Raw genomic sequence first — 14714 nt, forward strand, 5'->3', positions numbered from 1 at the left:
TATTGAAATTAATTCTTTGTGTAGAAGGGTGAGGTAACATTACTCAGAACAAGGCAGGTTTTCCTAGGCTCTTTGTCCTAGTAGTCATTGCCCAGGGAAGGGACCATAAGCAGTGGTTGTCAACCCTGGCTGCCCAGGGGAGTGACCGTGGAAGCTTAAAAAAATTCAGATGCCAGAGCCCTGTCGGTGAGATTCAGAATAATTTGACCTGGGCTGGGTTTTGGAGAGTCAGGGCTGTGTTTTGTTTAGTTTTCCAGGTGATTTTAATGAGAGCCAAGATTGAGAATCATTGAGCTGGACCCTTTCCCCCATTTTAGAAGAGAGAAACATTTAGTTCATTCCTAAAGAATGAAAAGGTATCATCATTTCTGAAATTTCTGATAGAAAAATACATTCTGGCACTGATGTGCTAGAGACATAAATGCATTTATGATGGTATAAGTTACATGAGGTAGAAACTTCAGGGTTCTCGTTATTGATTTTCATCATTTCTGAAATTTCTGATAGAAAAATACATTCTGGCACTGATGTGCTAGAGACATAAGTGCATTTATGATGGTATAAGTTACATGAGGTAGAAACTTCAGGGTTCTCGTTATTGATTGATTTATTTTTTAGTGGCTGGCAGGTAGGGGAATCCAAACCCTTAGTATTATAACAACACACTCTAACCAACTGAGCCAACTGGCCAGCCTGTTTGTTGTTTCTGTTTTTTTAATCAACATTGATAGCCCCCTAACTTGTCTCCTACTGCTTTGGTATTTTTCTTTATTAGTATGGTTTCAACATGGTCATGTCTCATCCACATGCTGTCAATGAGATTGCACTGAGCTTGAACAACAAGAATCCCAGGTAAGCTTCCTTTGTGTAAGCCTACACCTAACTAGGGAAAGCAAAGAGCTATTTAATGCTTAACCAAGTGAGACTTTGGAAACTTTCAAGACTATGTCTCTGAAATAAGATTGGCTGTAAACCCCTTGGCTGTGTAGACTTTTTCCTTTCAGCCAAGTTACATTCTTACATGGGACAGAGTTGAGCAACTGGTGACAACTGTAGCCCTTCACTGTAGTCCTCAAGCTTTCATTGCTTTCGGGCCTGGTTCTCAGCATCCTTGCTGCTGGGTTTTGTGGGGAGGCTTAGGTTGCCAGGACCTGGGAGCCAGGAGAGTTTTGGTAAAGATTTAGCTACAACAATTATTGCTGAAAGCTAACTAAAACCACCATCCCTCATCTGCACTTCACTTGCTACCCTTACATGTATGCAGCTTTAATTACCAAACAAAAAAAGAAGCACAAACAAATAATTTTACATGCATATGTCCTTTTATATTCACTTTCTGTAAAGGTCAGCAGCATATTTTATCCACATCACAGATTACCTCTAGAAGCCTGTCGTCATCAATTTATTTTGGTTTTTCTAATATGTTTTCTATTTTGGTGAGTTATTCTGCATTTCAAATGCATAATTCTCTTTCATCAGATACTTCTCTATAGACTGAATATCTGAAAACTGTTAATGCAATTCAAAAATCTGATTGTAAATCAGGCCTTTCTGATTCAGAATTCAGTGCAAACCTGTGAAGTGCTACTTAAATATTGAATATTGTTCTTTCAAACTTCCCTTGATTAAACGTTTTGTGATTGCTTCCTTAGTTGACTAGAACCCTGAGGAGTCATGCTTCCATGTCCCTGCCTTCCACTGTAGGGAAATCACTATTCATTTTTCTGAAGACAATTGACATTGTGAAGTATTAGAACAGTCTTTGTTTAGAGGTTGGCAGTAGTTTTTATTCCAGGATAAAAACGAGATACTGAAGTGGTCTTGTGATGAAAAAACAAGGCTGTTTCTTTCTTGCCATTGTATTTGAAAACTTAGAATGTGTCTCTAGATTCTCCTTCCACAAATATTTCAGATGGAGTTTTGTTGTCTTGAGTCAGAGAAATCATTCTTGTATTAGTAACCCAGCTCCTTTCAGATCTCCTGCATAGGAAGAAAAAATGACAGAAACTTTCCTCATCTTGGGGGATTTTTATGGATCCACTCACAAGTGAGCAGATTTGAAATGTGGAAAATTAATTTCAGTTGATTTTGAGCTTTTTCAGCAAATGTTATACCTCTGACTCTAAAACCAGAAAAAATATTTGATCAACGGTTTGTTTTTCTACATATTTCCAAGTTTTATATTGTTTTCAACTCATTTAATAAAAATGTTTCAACTATATTATACTGAGTCACCTGGTGATAGGGCTGAGAGACTGTTCTTCCCAGAATTTGTTCCATTAGTGAGTAATTTGTAATTTTGGGAATGGGAAACATGCCTTCTAAATTTGTTGTCTTTGACAAATCACATATTTAGAAGCCAGAAAAGATTTTAAAATGTACTCTAATATAATTGTACATTAGTTAGTGAAGGTTTAAAAAAAATACATGGGCGAATATTTTTTTTCTCTTGTACCATCTTGGAAGGAAGGAGTGGCTGACTCATCACGTCACTTTCACTGATTTGTGTTTTTCTTCTCGTTTTGACAGAACAAAAGCCCTTGTCTTAGAACTGTTGGCAGCCGTTTGTCTTGTCAGAGGCGGGCATGAAATCATTTTATCGGCATTTGATAACTTTAAGGAGGTAGGAAACACTATAGTTTTAATGGGAATGTTCACACAAACATGTTATATGTGGACGTCTTTGAATGGAATGATTTATCTTTTCATTTATTCTAGGGCCTAAAGAGTATAATAGTTAATCTTATAAGGTGTCATTGAGAGGGAAGAAATGAACTTAGCCTCAATATCTTACATGGATGGATGAAGCTTTCTTTGGGTGTCTCCTTTCTAGAATAACTTGTAAAATTTGCAGTACTCACTTTCCTTTGGTGAACTTGGAATAGCCAGTTTGAAAACAGGTTTTGTTACATGTATTAAGGTTGATGCTTGATCATCCACCATGTAAATTTTATGAACTCTTTCATCGTAGTTACTTTTCTCAAATCATATTTATTGTCATTGTTTTGCTGGATGCTGTGAAAAACCTGTCAAATATTGATTTTAGGAGTTCATAATCTTAACTAAATGGTCTTGTCACAGACAAACAATAAAGCAATGGACAGGTATGGTTGAAAGTGGAGACTAACTGACTACAAAAGAATAAACAATTACACTAGATGATATGACCCCATGGGTGCTGCCTCAGACATGAGTCAGTTTCCCTTAGATGTAGTGGACAGTGCTATACAGACAAGAGGAGTACCTGTTTGCTCCCCTAATATATGCCTAACATCCGAGGCTAATTTGAGGTGGGAAATTACGAAAGTAGTCTTTGGTGAACATTGAACACACATGGACCCCCAGACTACAGTAGGACCCTCAGCCAAGTTATGCCTTATCTTGGCAGCCCTATTTAATTCCAGATGCTTCTGGATCAAAACCCGAGCTGGATTAAAATCCACATCTCAGAGGGAATTCCAAGCTCTCTCTCTCCCTCATCTTCCCTGAAATCCTCTGGAGTAGAAACCAGATAGTATTTGTTGAGCACCTACTATATGCTAGGGCTTTACCAGCTGCACACGCAAAATCATTTGATTCTAGAATAATATTTTTTTTTTCCTTTTTGTCTTTTTTACCGACTGGTAATGGGATCGCAACCCTCGGTGTTGCGCCCGCACCGTGCTCAGCCAGTGAGCGGGAACCGGTCTCCACATGGGATCCGAACCCTCAGCGGGAGCGCCACCACGCTCCCAAGCGGCGCACTCTCCAGTGCGCTACTGGGTCAGCCCTAGAATAATATTTTTGAGACAAGTATTCATATCTCTATTTTATAGAAGAATAAACTAAGACTCAAAATGTGGTCTACTTATGGTCACACAGCTTGTATTAGTCCATTTCTGTTGCTATAACAGAATACCTGGAACTGGGTGATTTATGAAGAAAAACAACACTTATTTCTTACAGTTTCTGAGGGTGGGAAGTCCAAAGTCCATCCAATGATGGTGACAGCAACCCAGGACTCTCACATTGCAAGATGGTGGAAGCAGAGAAAGCAGAGAGAGAGCAAGACAAACTCTCCTCTTCTTTTAAAGCTCTCAGAACCATGCCCCTGACCACCAATTTTAATCCATTCACTACTGTGTGGTCCTATAATTCAGTCACCTCTTCAGGTCTCCACTTTTCAATTACCATTATACGATTTCCCACCCTCTTAACAGTCACAACGGGGGCTAAATTTCTAATACATAAAATTTGGGGGGTACAATTCAAGCTTCAAAGAGTTTGGGGGGAACATAATTCAATCCACTACACAGTTGGATAGGATTTGGTGCTCCTGATCCTGACCTTCCATGGATAAGTGTGGGCCCAGTGTGTGTGAATCACCTCAGGGAAATAAGGGACATAGTGAGTTAGACAGGACCTCAGAGCCATTTCCTTTACCCCCCACCTCCTTAATTGTACTCACTACCCCTGCTGCCAAGTGTACCAGAGAGTGGCCTGAGGCCCTGTGCATGGGACGTGAAGCTTCGAAGATGTGAACGGGGCAAATGCTCCTTTTGCCCCTTTATTTGCATTGCCTCCCTTCCCCCATCAGTGTTTTAAGGTTTTGATATTGTTCAATTTGTTAATGCCAACTGTGGAGAGAACCAAATATTGTCTTTTTATCTATTCAGCCCGAGTGATAGTGGGAAAAAAAATCTAGATTCTAAGAGAATGATGAAGAATAATAGTCTTTAAATTCATATTCTGGCTTCCAAAACAAACTTTTGAGACAAGAATGTGTAAATGCTTGTCTGTGAATGTTTTTATATATCATGTATAAATATATAAGTTTTACATTTATAAATGAGGAGATAATGTTTGGGTGGGTGGCTTTCATATGGAAGAGAAACAGCATGTGCTGCTAATATAACTCCCAAATCTTTATCATTAGATCGTATTTGAAAATATCACATGCCATGTCCTTTTCACACTGGAAGTGTTTACTATACAGTTATCAGTGACCCTTGTTATAATATGATTCATAATAAGCATCTGATTATAACAAGTATCATAACAAGCATCTGCAGGTCAAATTGCGTCCCAAAGATAAAATTGCATAGAATCTGAATTAAAGGCAGTAATTCATAAGATGAATGTTAATTTTGCTTTCTCTTAGGTCAGATAGAGAACCTTTCTTATGCATGGTAGGCACACAAATAGTTGCAGAATTGAATTCTAACTCTCTGGTGTCAGGGTTGTGTTTGGTTTAGCCATTTAAGGCATAGTATGTGCTTAGCTGAAGAAGAAAGTAATTGTACTAAATCTTACCAGGTGGCTAGTAGTAATAATAACTACATTAATTGTAACATTGAATTTTTAGAGCTTTAACCTAAACCTGCCTCATTTCTGTGACTACTTATGAGTAATGGTGGGTGTTTAGGTTCTGTTTCTCCTTGGCATAGGCATTTGCATCTGACAGAAACCACACCATGTGGGAGAAGGGTCAAGGGCAGAGCTGGTTCTTGGCTCGCATTAACCTCAAGCTGTGGTGTCCGTGTCCACAGACCAAGCAAAGGGACTGTGCTAACAGCCAAGTGAGTGAGAACTAGGTGGGAATGTGCCCCTGAGAAACTTTGTTCTTATGGATAGGTCATGAGCGCCAACCTATTTATCTGGCCAGTCTTGGATTGGAAAAAGTGTTATTTTGTGTTGATCTTATTTTTTTAAAAAATGTAATCCCACTCACTACTCAAAGTCTTTAAAATTTCTCTCTCTCCTCTTTTTCTCCCATCTTTTTTGTGAGTGGAGTTTTTTCCCTTACATGTTGTAGTGAAGAATGTCATCAGAATCTTTTGGCTTTAGGGAAGCTTGGAGCCAGCTGTTTAGGAAAAGTCCTGTGTTTGGGGGTGCCTGCGTAGATAGGGTTATGGTCAGTGAATAATATACATTGAGCCACTTATGGCAGAGAGTACCACACCAGGTACCAGAATCCCAGGGAACAGGACCAAAAAATAGTCTTTGCCTTCAGGAAGTTTGTTTTTAAAGCCTTTTATCTTTTTTAGTAAGTTGAGATTCCATTCATCTCCCTAAGAAAGATAAAGGGATTATTTTGGTTTTTACTGGTGGGAATAAAGGGAGTTCAGAATTTATTTTTGCAAATAAAGTAATATGCTTTAGAGTAGCCAGAGCCTGTGGGCATTGTTAGAGCACAACTGAACGCACACCAGATGCTAAAAGGAAATTTCAGGACCATGTATCTTAAATGTGTAGTGGGAATTTTTCCCCTCTGCCTCTAGAGCCAACAAATCCGTTCTGTCTAATTTGACCACTGCTAATTAATTAACTCAAATGTAAATTAAAGGAAGATATCTTTTGGCTCTTATGAGTGATGGTATGATTACATCCTTTTCTCATTTTTCATTTAATATTCAGAATCCCAACAAGTTTGGTTTTCTCCTTTTTTCCCCAAAGAATCTTGCTATGAGTCTTGTAATATCAGAAGTACATGTTTTAGGAAAAGTTGGAGCACCTCCAATTTAATGGTGAATGGTGGAAAGAATATTAACCCAAGGACTTGCTTATGGTGGGGGTGGGACTTGGGAACTAAGTCTGATGTCACTAAGTAAGTGCATATGTCACCTCAATGTATAAGGCTACTTCAGAAAGTTCGTGGAAAGATTCATATTATCATCTTTTAATTCTATTTTTTCCACAAAGTTTTGGAAATACCCTTGTGTATGATGTTAAGTGAGTTTTAATTACATAAATTCAGATGGTAAGCTCATACGATCTGTGATTTGTGACATGCCTCAAAACGTGAGAGTATTGAGTTGTTGAAGACAAAATCATTAACAAACAACCATTGTGTTCTTTGAATTATTTTCTCTTAATTTTTTTTTTTAAAATGGGATTAACACATCTGATTTTGGTGTTGAAACATCTCATGAGAATTTGTGGTCCTGAAGTGAGGACCAGGGTGAGAACAAGGAGTCATCTGTTTTTTCTTATTGGCTGATTTAGCCACATGGAAGGACATACAACCATCTTCCCTACCTTGAGTCTTTCTTAGTTGCAGGACAGTATATATTTTTGAGCCCTGGGTCTACCAGACAGAAAAGAATACATATGAAGTAAAGGTCACACTTTTGGTATTTGTATCAGTTCACGGTCTTGTTTGCAAGAAGCAGAAATTGACTCCAACATGCAGAGGAAAGGGCTGATTGGAATGATATTGAGAGACTTGACAAGGAGCCTGGAGAACCACGCTTGGAAAATGGGCAGGCATTTCTAACATGTGGCTAAACTCTAGCTGTGCCCTTGAAGCTGAGCCACCATAAACACTATTTGGGGTTCTGGTCATGCTTGTTCTTCTCTCCAAATGACATGGACCATAGCTAGCAATTCACTGGGTCATTAAACTGTGCTTCCTGGTTAAGGACCTCAACCAGCTCCCACTTTAGATTTATAAACACTGTATTTAATCGAGTTTCCCATAGGAATTTTGAGGTCTTCCACCTAGACCTTGCTCTCTTCAACTTTTTCTTAGTTTTCCTACTTTTTTCCATTATATTCTTTGATGTATTTCAGAAGTTGCCTTGCTTTAAAAAATTGTCTCCAAATGTCTGGCAAAACATGCTCCCATTTGAAATCAAAGAGGAAAAGTACTGAGGCCCTATAGACTTTGCAATGGAATAGCCTCCTATGACACAATTAATAAAACCTTCTGAGGGCTTCGAGCCACCAGCTCTCCCAGACTGCTGGGAGGTGCACCTGGAATTCATCAGGATTCCAGATCGATTATAACTGTGTTCTCATCTGCTTCCATCGCGACAGCATCTGGCTTTAGCAAAAAAGCTTGCGTTAGGTTATTAAAGGCCCAACACGCTCCCACTTTTGACCTTCCAGTATAGACAGATGAAACTTTGTGAAATGAATCACTCAGGGCCACCAGCTCTCTTGTACACAGCAGTCTTGGCAGTGGCTGTTTGGTTTTCTAGCCTGTTGCTAGAAGGCTCCTATGAAAGCTGATGTGGTTTAGCTACTGGGCATCTGAAAGCACTTGTGCTACACATTATTAAGTTGATTTAAGAAAGCCTGTCAAGTTTCATTTACAGTGGACCAAACTGGGCAGGAAGGAGAGCAGACATTTTGGTGTGCTTCCAGCCTCCCTCCAAGTTTAATCCCATCTAATCTAACCTCTCAAACATTTGAGGGTATAGGATTATAAATCCAGCACGAGACCGTCCAGATAACTCCTTAAGGGGTAAAATTTTGAACATGGAGGGAAGACTGATTACTTTCTTTCATCTCTCATTGAACTATAAGCAGTGCATTCTCTCAGATCTCAAACTATGGGAGCCATAGTCCTAGAGCGTGTATGTATTTCACTATATCAGGTCAGAATTAGAGTGATCTAATTCACCATGACTCTTCTCTGGCTGATCCATCTTCCTAGGTTCAGGAAGCATAGTTACAGTCTTATGTGGTATTAACACTACTGTGTAACTTTTTTGGTTTTTTTGGTGTATTTATTAACTGTTGCAGTTATTGCCTATGGATAATAAAGTACCCCAAATTTAGTTTCATTAGGCTCATGGATTCTGTGGGGCAGGAAGTAAGGCTGGCATGGTAGGGATTGTCTCTGCTCTATTGCGTCCAGAGCCTCATCAGGGAAGGTCTGATTGACTGGGGACAGAAATTCATCTGCACGTGTCTTCACTCATGTGTTTTGGGCTGTGATGCCTCCGAGGCCGGGCTTTGCTGGGGCTCTCTGCTGGCATGCGTCCATGTAGAACTCCCTGTGGCTTGGGCTTCCCACAGCATGGCATCTGGCTTCCAAGAGAGAGCACCCCAGGAAGTAGAACAAGTGTTTGAAGAGACAAGTCCCAATGTGTCTTCTCAGTGTCACCTCTGCTGCATTCCGTTGGTCACCAGTGAGGCCCTAAGGCCAATCAAGATGCCAGGGGAAGGCAATAGCATCACTTCGTAATGGCTGGAGTGTCAGGGTCACAGTGCAGAACAACATGTGGGATGGGAGAGATGGCTGTGATGATCTTTGGAAAATATAGTTCACCTCAGTCACTGTACGAGAATTTCCAAAATATTTGTAGTTGTTCCTCTTTTATTTTATGTCATTTCTTCACTCAGCCCATGACTTGGTTTCTCCTCATGACTAAAATCTTTGTAAACTTTTTGACTCGAGATAGAAAGGATGATTACTACTTGTTTCAAGTAAATGTACTATTGGCAAATGGTATTGTGAGAGCCTTTCTAAAAGAGAAAGATGCCATTTACATAGGATTTTCAAGTTCATTTCCTGGTAATGAACTAGGTATTTCTTTATCACCAATGTCTTTATCCTCTAGTAATGAAGTGAGGGCTGGTGTTCTGATCATTAAAGGGTGAGTCATGCTAATGCACCGAAAAAAATTTGAGTGCCCTCTGTATGTCAGACACATTGATAAACCCTGGAAATAAGAAAATGAGTAAGACATGAGCCCTGCTCTCAAAAGGAAGCCTCCCAGGCTAGCTGAGGAAGCAGACACATATTTTGACAGTTATAACACTGGGATCTAGAAAGGTGAATACCGGGTGCTTTGCAAAGAGGAAGCACAGCTAACCAAGACAGGGTAGGGGAGCGGGGGCATGTGGGGTAAGAAGAAGAGAGGCTCTCTATGGGAAAGGGTGCCTGGCCTGAGCATAGGATTTACAGGGGTTAATCAGATATAATAGTTTCCTATTGCTGCTGTAGCAAAAAACCACAAACTTAGTGGGTTAAAACAACACATTTCTTATCTTACTGTTCTGTAGTTCAAAAGTATAAAATGAACCTATAGAGTGGTGTTCTGGAGGCTCCAGGAGAGAATCCATTTCCTTTCCCTTTTTGTTTCTGGAAGCCACTTATATTCCTTCGCTTCTGGTCCCTTCCTCCAGCTTCAAAGCCAGCAACATAGCATCTTCTCTCCGTCTCTTTGCTTCTGTTGCCACATTGCTCCTGACTGATTCTCTGGCCTCTTTCCTTTAAGGACCCTTGTGGTTACATTGGGCCCATCCAGATAACCCAAGATGATCTCCCCAGGTCAGGTTCCTTAATTCAATCCTATCTTCAAAGTCCCTTTTACCTTGTAAGGTAACTTACTCCCAGGTACCAGGGATTAGGATGTGGACATTTGGCTGGGGTGAGGGTAGGGTACATTGTTCAGCTTACAATACCGGGTAAAGAAAATGAGAATGTCATTTTATACCAAGAAGGTGGTGTTTTTTTTTTTTTTTTTTTCCTTTTTGTCTTTTTTACTGACCGGTAACGGGATCGCAACCCTCGGTGTTGCGCCCGCACCGTGCTCAGCCAGTGAGCGGGAACCAGTCTCCACATGGGATCCGAACCCTCGGCGGGAGCGCCGCCGTGCTCCCAAGCTGCGCACTCTCCAGTGCGCCACCGGGCCGGCCCAAGAAGGTGGTGTTTTAATAAACCTCTAAGGACTTCAGTTTGTCCTGAATCTCCAGTCTTAGAGTGGGCAGGGCATGTGAGGAGAAAAGTTGGGACAGGAAGGTAGGGGCAGATCAGGAAAGCCCAGGTTGCTTATTCCAGTGTTTGCATGTATATCCCTGCGTAGCCTAAAGTTAGCAAGGAGCAGCAGAGAAAGTGTGTTCCTCAATCACTGGCTGTTTAGATGGACCCTGTTAGTTAAGAAATTGATCTTACGTTTTGCTCCAAAAGTTGGTTGGCAGTGGGCTCAGTTGAGGTCAGTTTGATGGGCCCAGGTTGTGGTAGGGTCTGAGATCTGTTTCAGAAATGTTGCCATTCATATTTCTCATTCCTTGGGCCTCTTCCTCCACCGTCATCTATCATCTGCTTCCTCAGCTGCTGTATTCATTCGCTTCTAACATCTTCAGGTAACATCTTCAGGACATTCCTTTTTTTAAGAGTCTGGGGGAGCTTCAAAAAAAGAGTGAATTCAAGAGGATAACGGTGCTCAGAGACAGACCAGATTATCACGGTATGTGGTGAGCAGTTGTAGAGATGCTTTGCTCCGCAACCTGCCTTTAATTACATCCCACCCCTCTCTCCACAAGCCTGAGTACCTGAGTACGATTTTACACAATAGGGAGCCTCATCCTCTATTTTAATTGTAGCAGCTACTTTTTTAAAAAACAAGGTGTTGCTTCCTTGTTATTTTTATTACAATAAAAATGCCACTTCTAAAGCCTGCGCCCTTTGCCAACTGTAAAACAGTTGGAAGATAACAAGGAGGACCCCAAGAGAAAGCAACGAGAGCTGAGTTCACTTTAAGACCTCACAGAATCTGAAATGGGGGCAGGCACTGGTCCCAAACATGGAGCTTTTTCACTTGGGAGGTGGTTCTTCGACATTTAGATGGAGTGTGATTATAAGTGACATGAGGACAGCATGAAGCACTCTGCTGGGAGTTGATTAGAACGTTGGAGTCAAAACTATTGTAGCTTTGGCAATGTCATCACTAATTCCAAAAAACATTAGAATGAAAGTTTTCAGGGCCGACCTGTGGCTCACTCGGGAGAGCGTGGTGCTGATAACACCAAGTCAAGGGTTAAGAACCCCTTACCGGTCATCTCTAAAAAAAAAAAAAGGAATGGAAGTTTTCAGTCTCTGGTCAGGATTTGGTTGCCATTCTGGCATTGATTTCTGCAGAGTAACGTGAAAGGTCTGTTTTAGGATCACTCTGGTTTCTTTTTCCTGTGTGAAGGGGCTGCTGCCCTGTCCTTGTTCTCACTACAACCTCGCTTGCACTGAAGCAACACGTAAAGAAAATGGGGGTCTGTGTCTTAGAGCTTAAGTATCCTACATTTATTCTAGCAGCTTTTAAAAGTAGTTTTATATTAAGTGAAAATAGAAATAGTTGTTTTTAAATGTCAAGGAATCCTGATTGTAGGTTATTTTAGTGGTCAAGTTCAGTGCTGTGCCCCAGACGCAGGGCTATATTAACCATCATATTAAATAAGCATCTCCAGGTTCAAATATAATTGTTAAAATAGTTATGAAATGCTATTTATGTTACTAGGAGGAAGGATATGAAAAACCTTATATATATGTAATAGATATGTGTGTATGTATATATTTGTGCATTTATGAGGGTACCTCAAGTTCATGGAAAGATACTACTGAAAGATAATATGAGTCTTGCCAGGAGCTTTTTGTAGTATCTGCGTATATTATGTATATGTGTGTATATGTTATGAGTAACTGCATAAAGATATATGTATGCATAGTAATAAGCCCCAAAAGGAAACAAATGAAAGGATTTGGAGTGGCAGTGATACTACTGTTTTGTGTGTGTGTTTATGTCTGTTGCTTGGAATGTTTGAGAAGTGATTCCTCATATGGCTAGAATGCCCCTATTGTGCAGGGTTAGATTTTCCCAGCAGTACATTTTTTTATAGCTAGTTTTCTTTTGTCTTTTCTAAAGATACTTAGTTATCTTTTGTGTAACATCTCTATAAAGCTAAACCTAGTGATCATTACCACCTTTTCTTCGGAACTACTGAGCAAAATAAAAATTCTCTGAAACTTCTAGGAAGCTGCTGAGCAAGTGTATTTCTTACCATGGAAAAAAACACTCTTATAGGGTCAGGGAAGTTTGACAGAAAATAAAAGTCATGATTTATATCCTGCAGAAGTTTCTATTAAGAGAAGAAGGGACTGACTTTAATAGGTATTAAGTTAAGGTCCAAATGTATACTAACATTAACAATAAGCAGGCAGTAATTCAGAACTTTAAGAATTGTGCTTATATTTTTATTCCCAATTATAATTTAAACCAAAGTTTTAGTTATTATTGACAATGTGCTTATTGAGTTTGGCTCGCCTGTGGGAGTCAGGGTCAAATTTCTTTTGAAATTTAAATACTTGTAAAACGTAAGTGCATTTTTTATTTATGTGGGGTCTATAGTTAATACATAAGGGCTTCGTTTGGCTGGTTTCTTTTAAACTAGCAAACAGTCATCTTCAGAAAGAAAACCTGAGCAGAGTTCTTGAGTCTATTCCATTTTCTTCCATATTGTAAACATGAGTCAGTATGTTTATTATGTCGTGTATATCAAAAAGGCATATACGTATATATAGGAATAGTAGGGCTACTATTTAGTAATTGATTTTTTATTTAATAAAAATTTATTGTTTGTTTATTGTTTGCTTAGTGCCAACAGGCTAGTATATATGATTTTTTTAATTCTCAGATATACCCTATGAAGTAGGAACAACGAAGGAGAGACTCAGAGTAAATGGGCCCATGGACATCCTCTTGTAAATAGTAACTCTGGGGATTTTTACCCAGATCCATTTAACTCAGAATTCACATACAACCTTACATAAATGTCATCCCATTCTAACTTTGTACACATGTTCATACATGTTCCTCAATAGGCTGGGTAGGAGATTGGAGGTCTTGAAACTACTAGTAAAATTCAGGAGTTACTGGGATCTTTGTGTGGGGCCCAGAGGGAGAAAGAGTAGGATAGGTCCTGAGCAGGATTATAAAGGAGGGAGGACACTGGATTTGGCACGGAAGGTTCTGGGAACAGAGAGATTGGCGTGAAAACTGTCTCGGGGTTGAATATGTCGATACACGTGCTGGTTCACTAAGAAGGATACCTCATGGGGCCTGTGTCCCAGAGCAGAGCCCAGCAGGAGGCAAGTGCGAATGAGGTTCTGAGGAAGCCGCTGGGGTGAGATTTCAGCTGTGATTGAAAACCTTCACTGCGAAATAGATAAAAGTAGGATAAAAATAGATAAAAGAAGAAAAGAGATAGAGAAGAAATGAACAGCTCCGTGGTACTTTGCAGTTTGTCATGTGCTTTATATCTATTCCATTTGATTCTGTGGAAATCTGAGAAAGGCGTTTTATGTAATTTAGATAAATCTTCAGGAGTACTGTGGCTCTGCATGCAGTGTATGAGAGGGGAGGGAGGCTGGAGTTCGGAAGACAGGTAGTTCTGTTGCTAAATGACTAGAACCTGGACCAAGTTTGAGAAGAAAAGTCAACAAGAGATAGAGTGATCCCCTGAATATGGATATAAGAGGAAAATCAGCATCTATTCAAATAGTATACGTTTAATTAAGAAGAAAGGAGCCCAACCACGATGTACAAATACAATCTGGGGACTTTTCTTTAGGGGAAGAAAATAAACTTTTTTTTAGTAAATTTATTTTTTTAGTGGTGGTAAAATCTCCAAGGTCGGATTCTTAGTTGTGCACTGAAGATAATGAATGAGAGAACAGGCTTAAACAGAGGTGGTTGTTGAGTGTGTGTGTGTGTGTGTGTGTGTGTGTGTGTGTGTGTAATCCAGATAGAGAAGGTGATTCTACCTGAGGGGGTGAACTCCTCCACAGGGACCCCGGTCTAGAGAGAGAAGAAGAACCAAGGTTGGAATGGGCTGGAAGGATGCTTGGAAGATACCAGCATGTGGGGTGGTCAGGAGGGTGAGAGGATTCCTGATGGGTCTGGTATCTTATGGTGGAAGTTCTTGCTTTAGGTGAGAAGGTAGATAGTCTCTATATCCCTTCCAACTCCACAATTTCATGATTCTGTATAAAATTTTGTTTACGCATGCCTATGTATGTAATATATATTGTGTGTATATTCAAAGAGTTTCATCTGAGAAAGGTTAAGTGCTTCTCTTTACTGAAGATGTAAAAACAAGGTACCTAGGTAACACAATGATAGGTACCTTCATTTACAAATAAGAACAAAAACTGACATGTCCGAGGCAGGTTG

General features: G+C 39.9%; 1 protein-coding gene across 2 annotated transcripts in view; it reads left to right on the forward strand.

Annotated features, from left to right (window-relative positions):
- FMNL2 (formin-like 2) overlaps positions 1 to 14714 on the forward strand; it is a 134785-nt gene that overhangs the window by 68404 nt on the left and 51667 nt on the right. For both annotated transcript variants that reach the window (XM_008576210.1, XM_008576211.1), the window contains exons 7-8: positions 776 to 852; positions 2530 to 2623. In XM_008576210.1, coding sequence (XP_008574432.1) covers positions 776 to 852; positions 2530 to 2623 — 171 coding nt within the window. The remainder of the gene's footprint in view (positions 1 to 775; positions 853 to 2529; positions 2624 to 14714) is intronic.

Source organism: Galeopterus variegatus, unplaced genomic scaffold (genome assembly GCF_000696425.1).
Source record: "Galeopterus variegatus unplaced genomic scaffold, G_variegatus-3.0.2 Scaffold1312, whole genome shotgun sequence".
Lineage (NCBI taxonomy): Eukaryota > Metazoa > Chordata > Mammalia > Dermoptera > Cynocephalidae > Galeopterus > Galeopterus variegatus.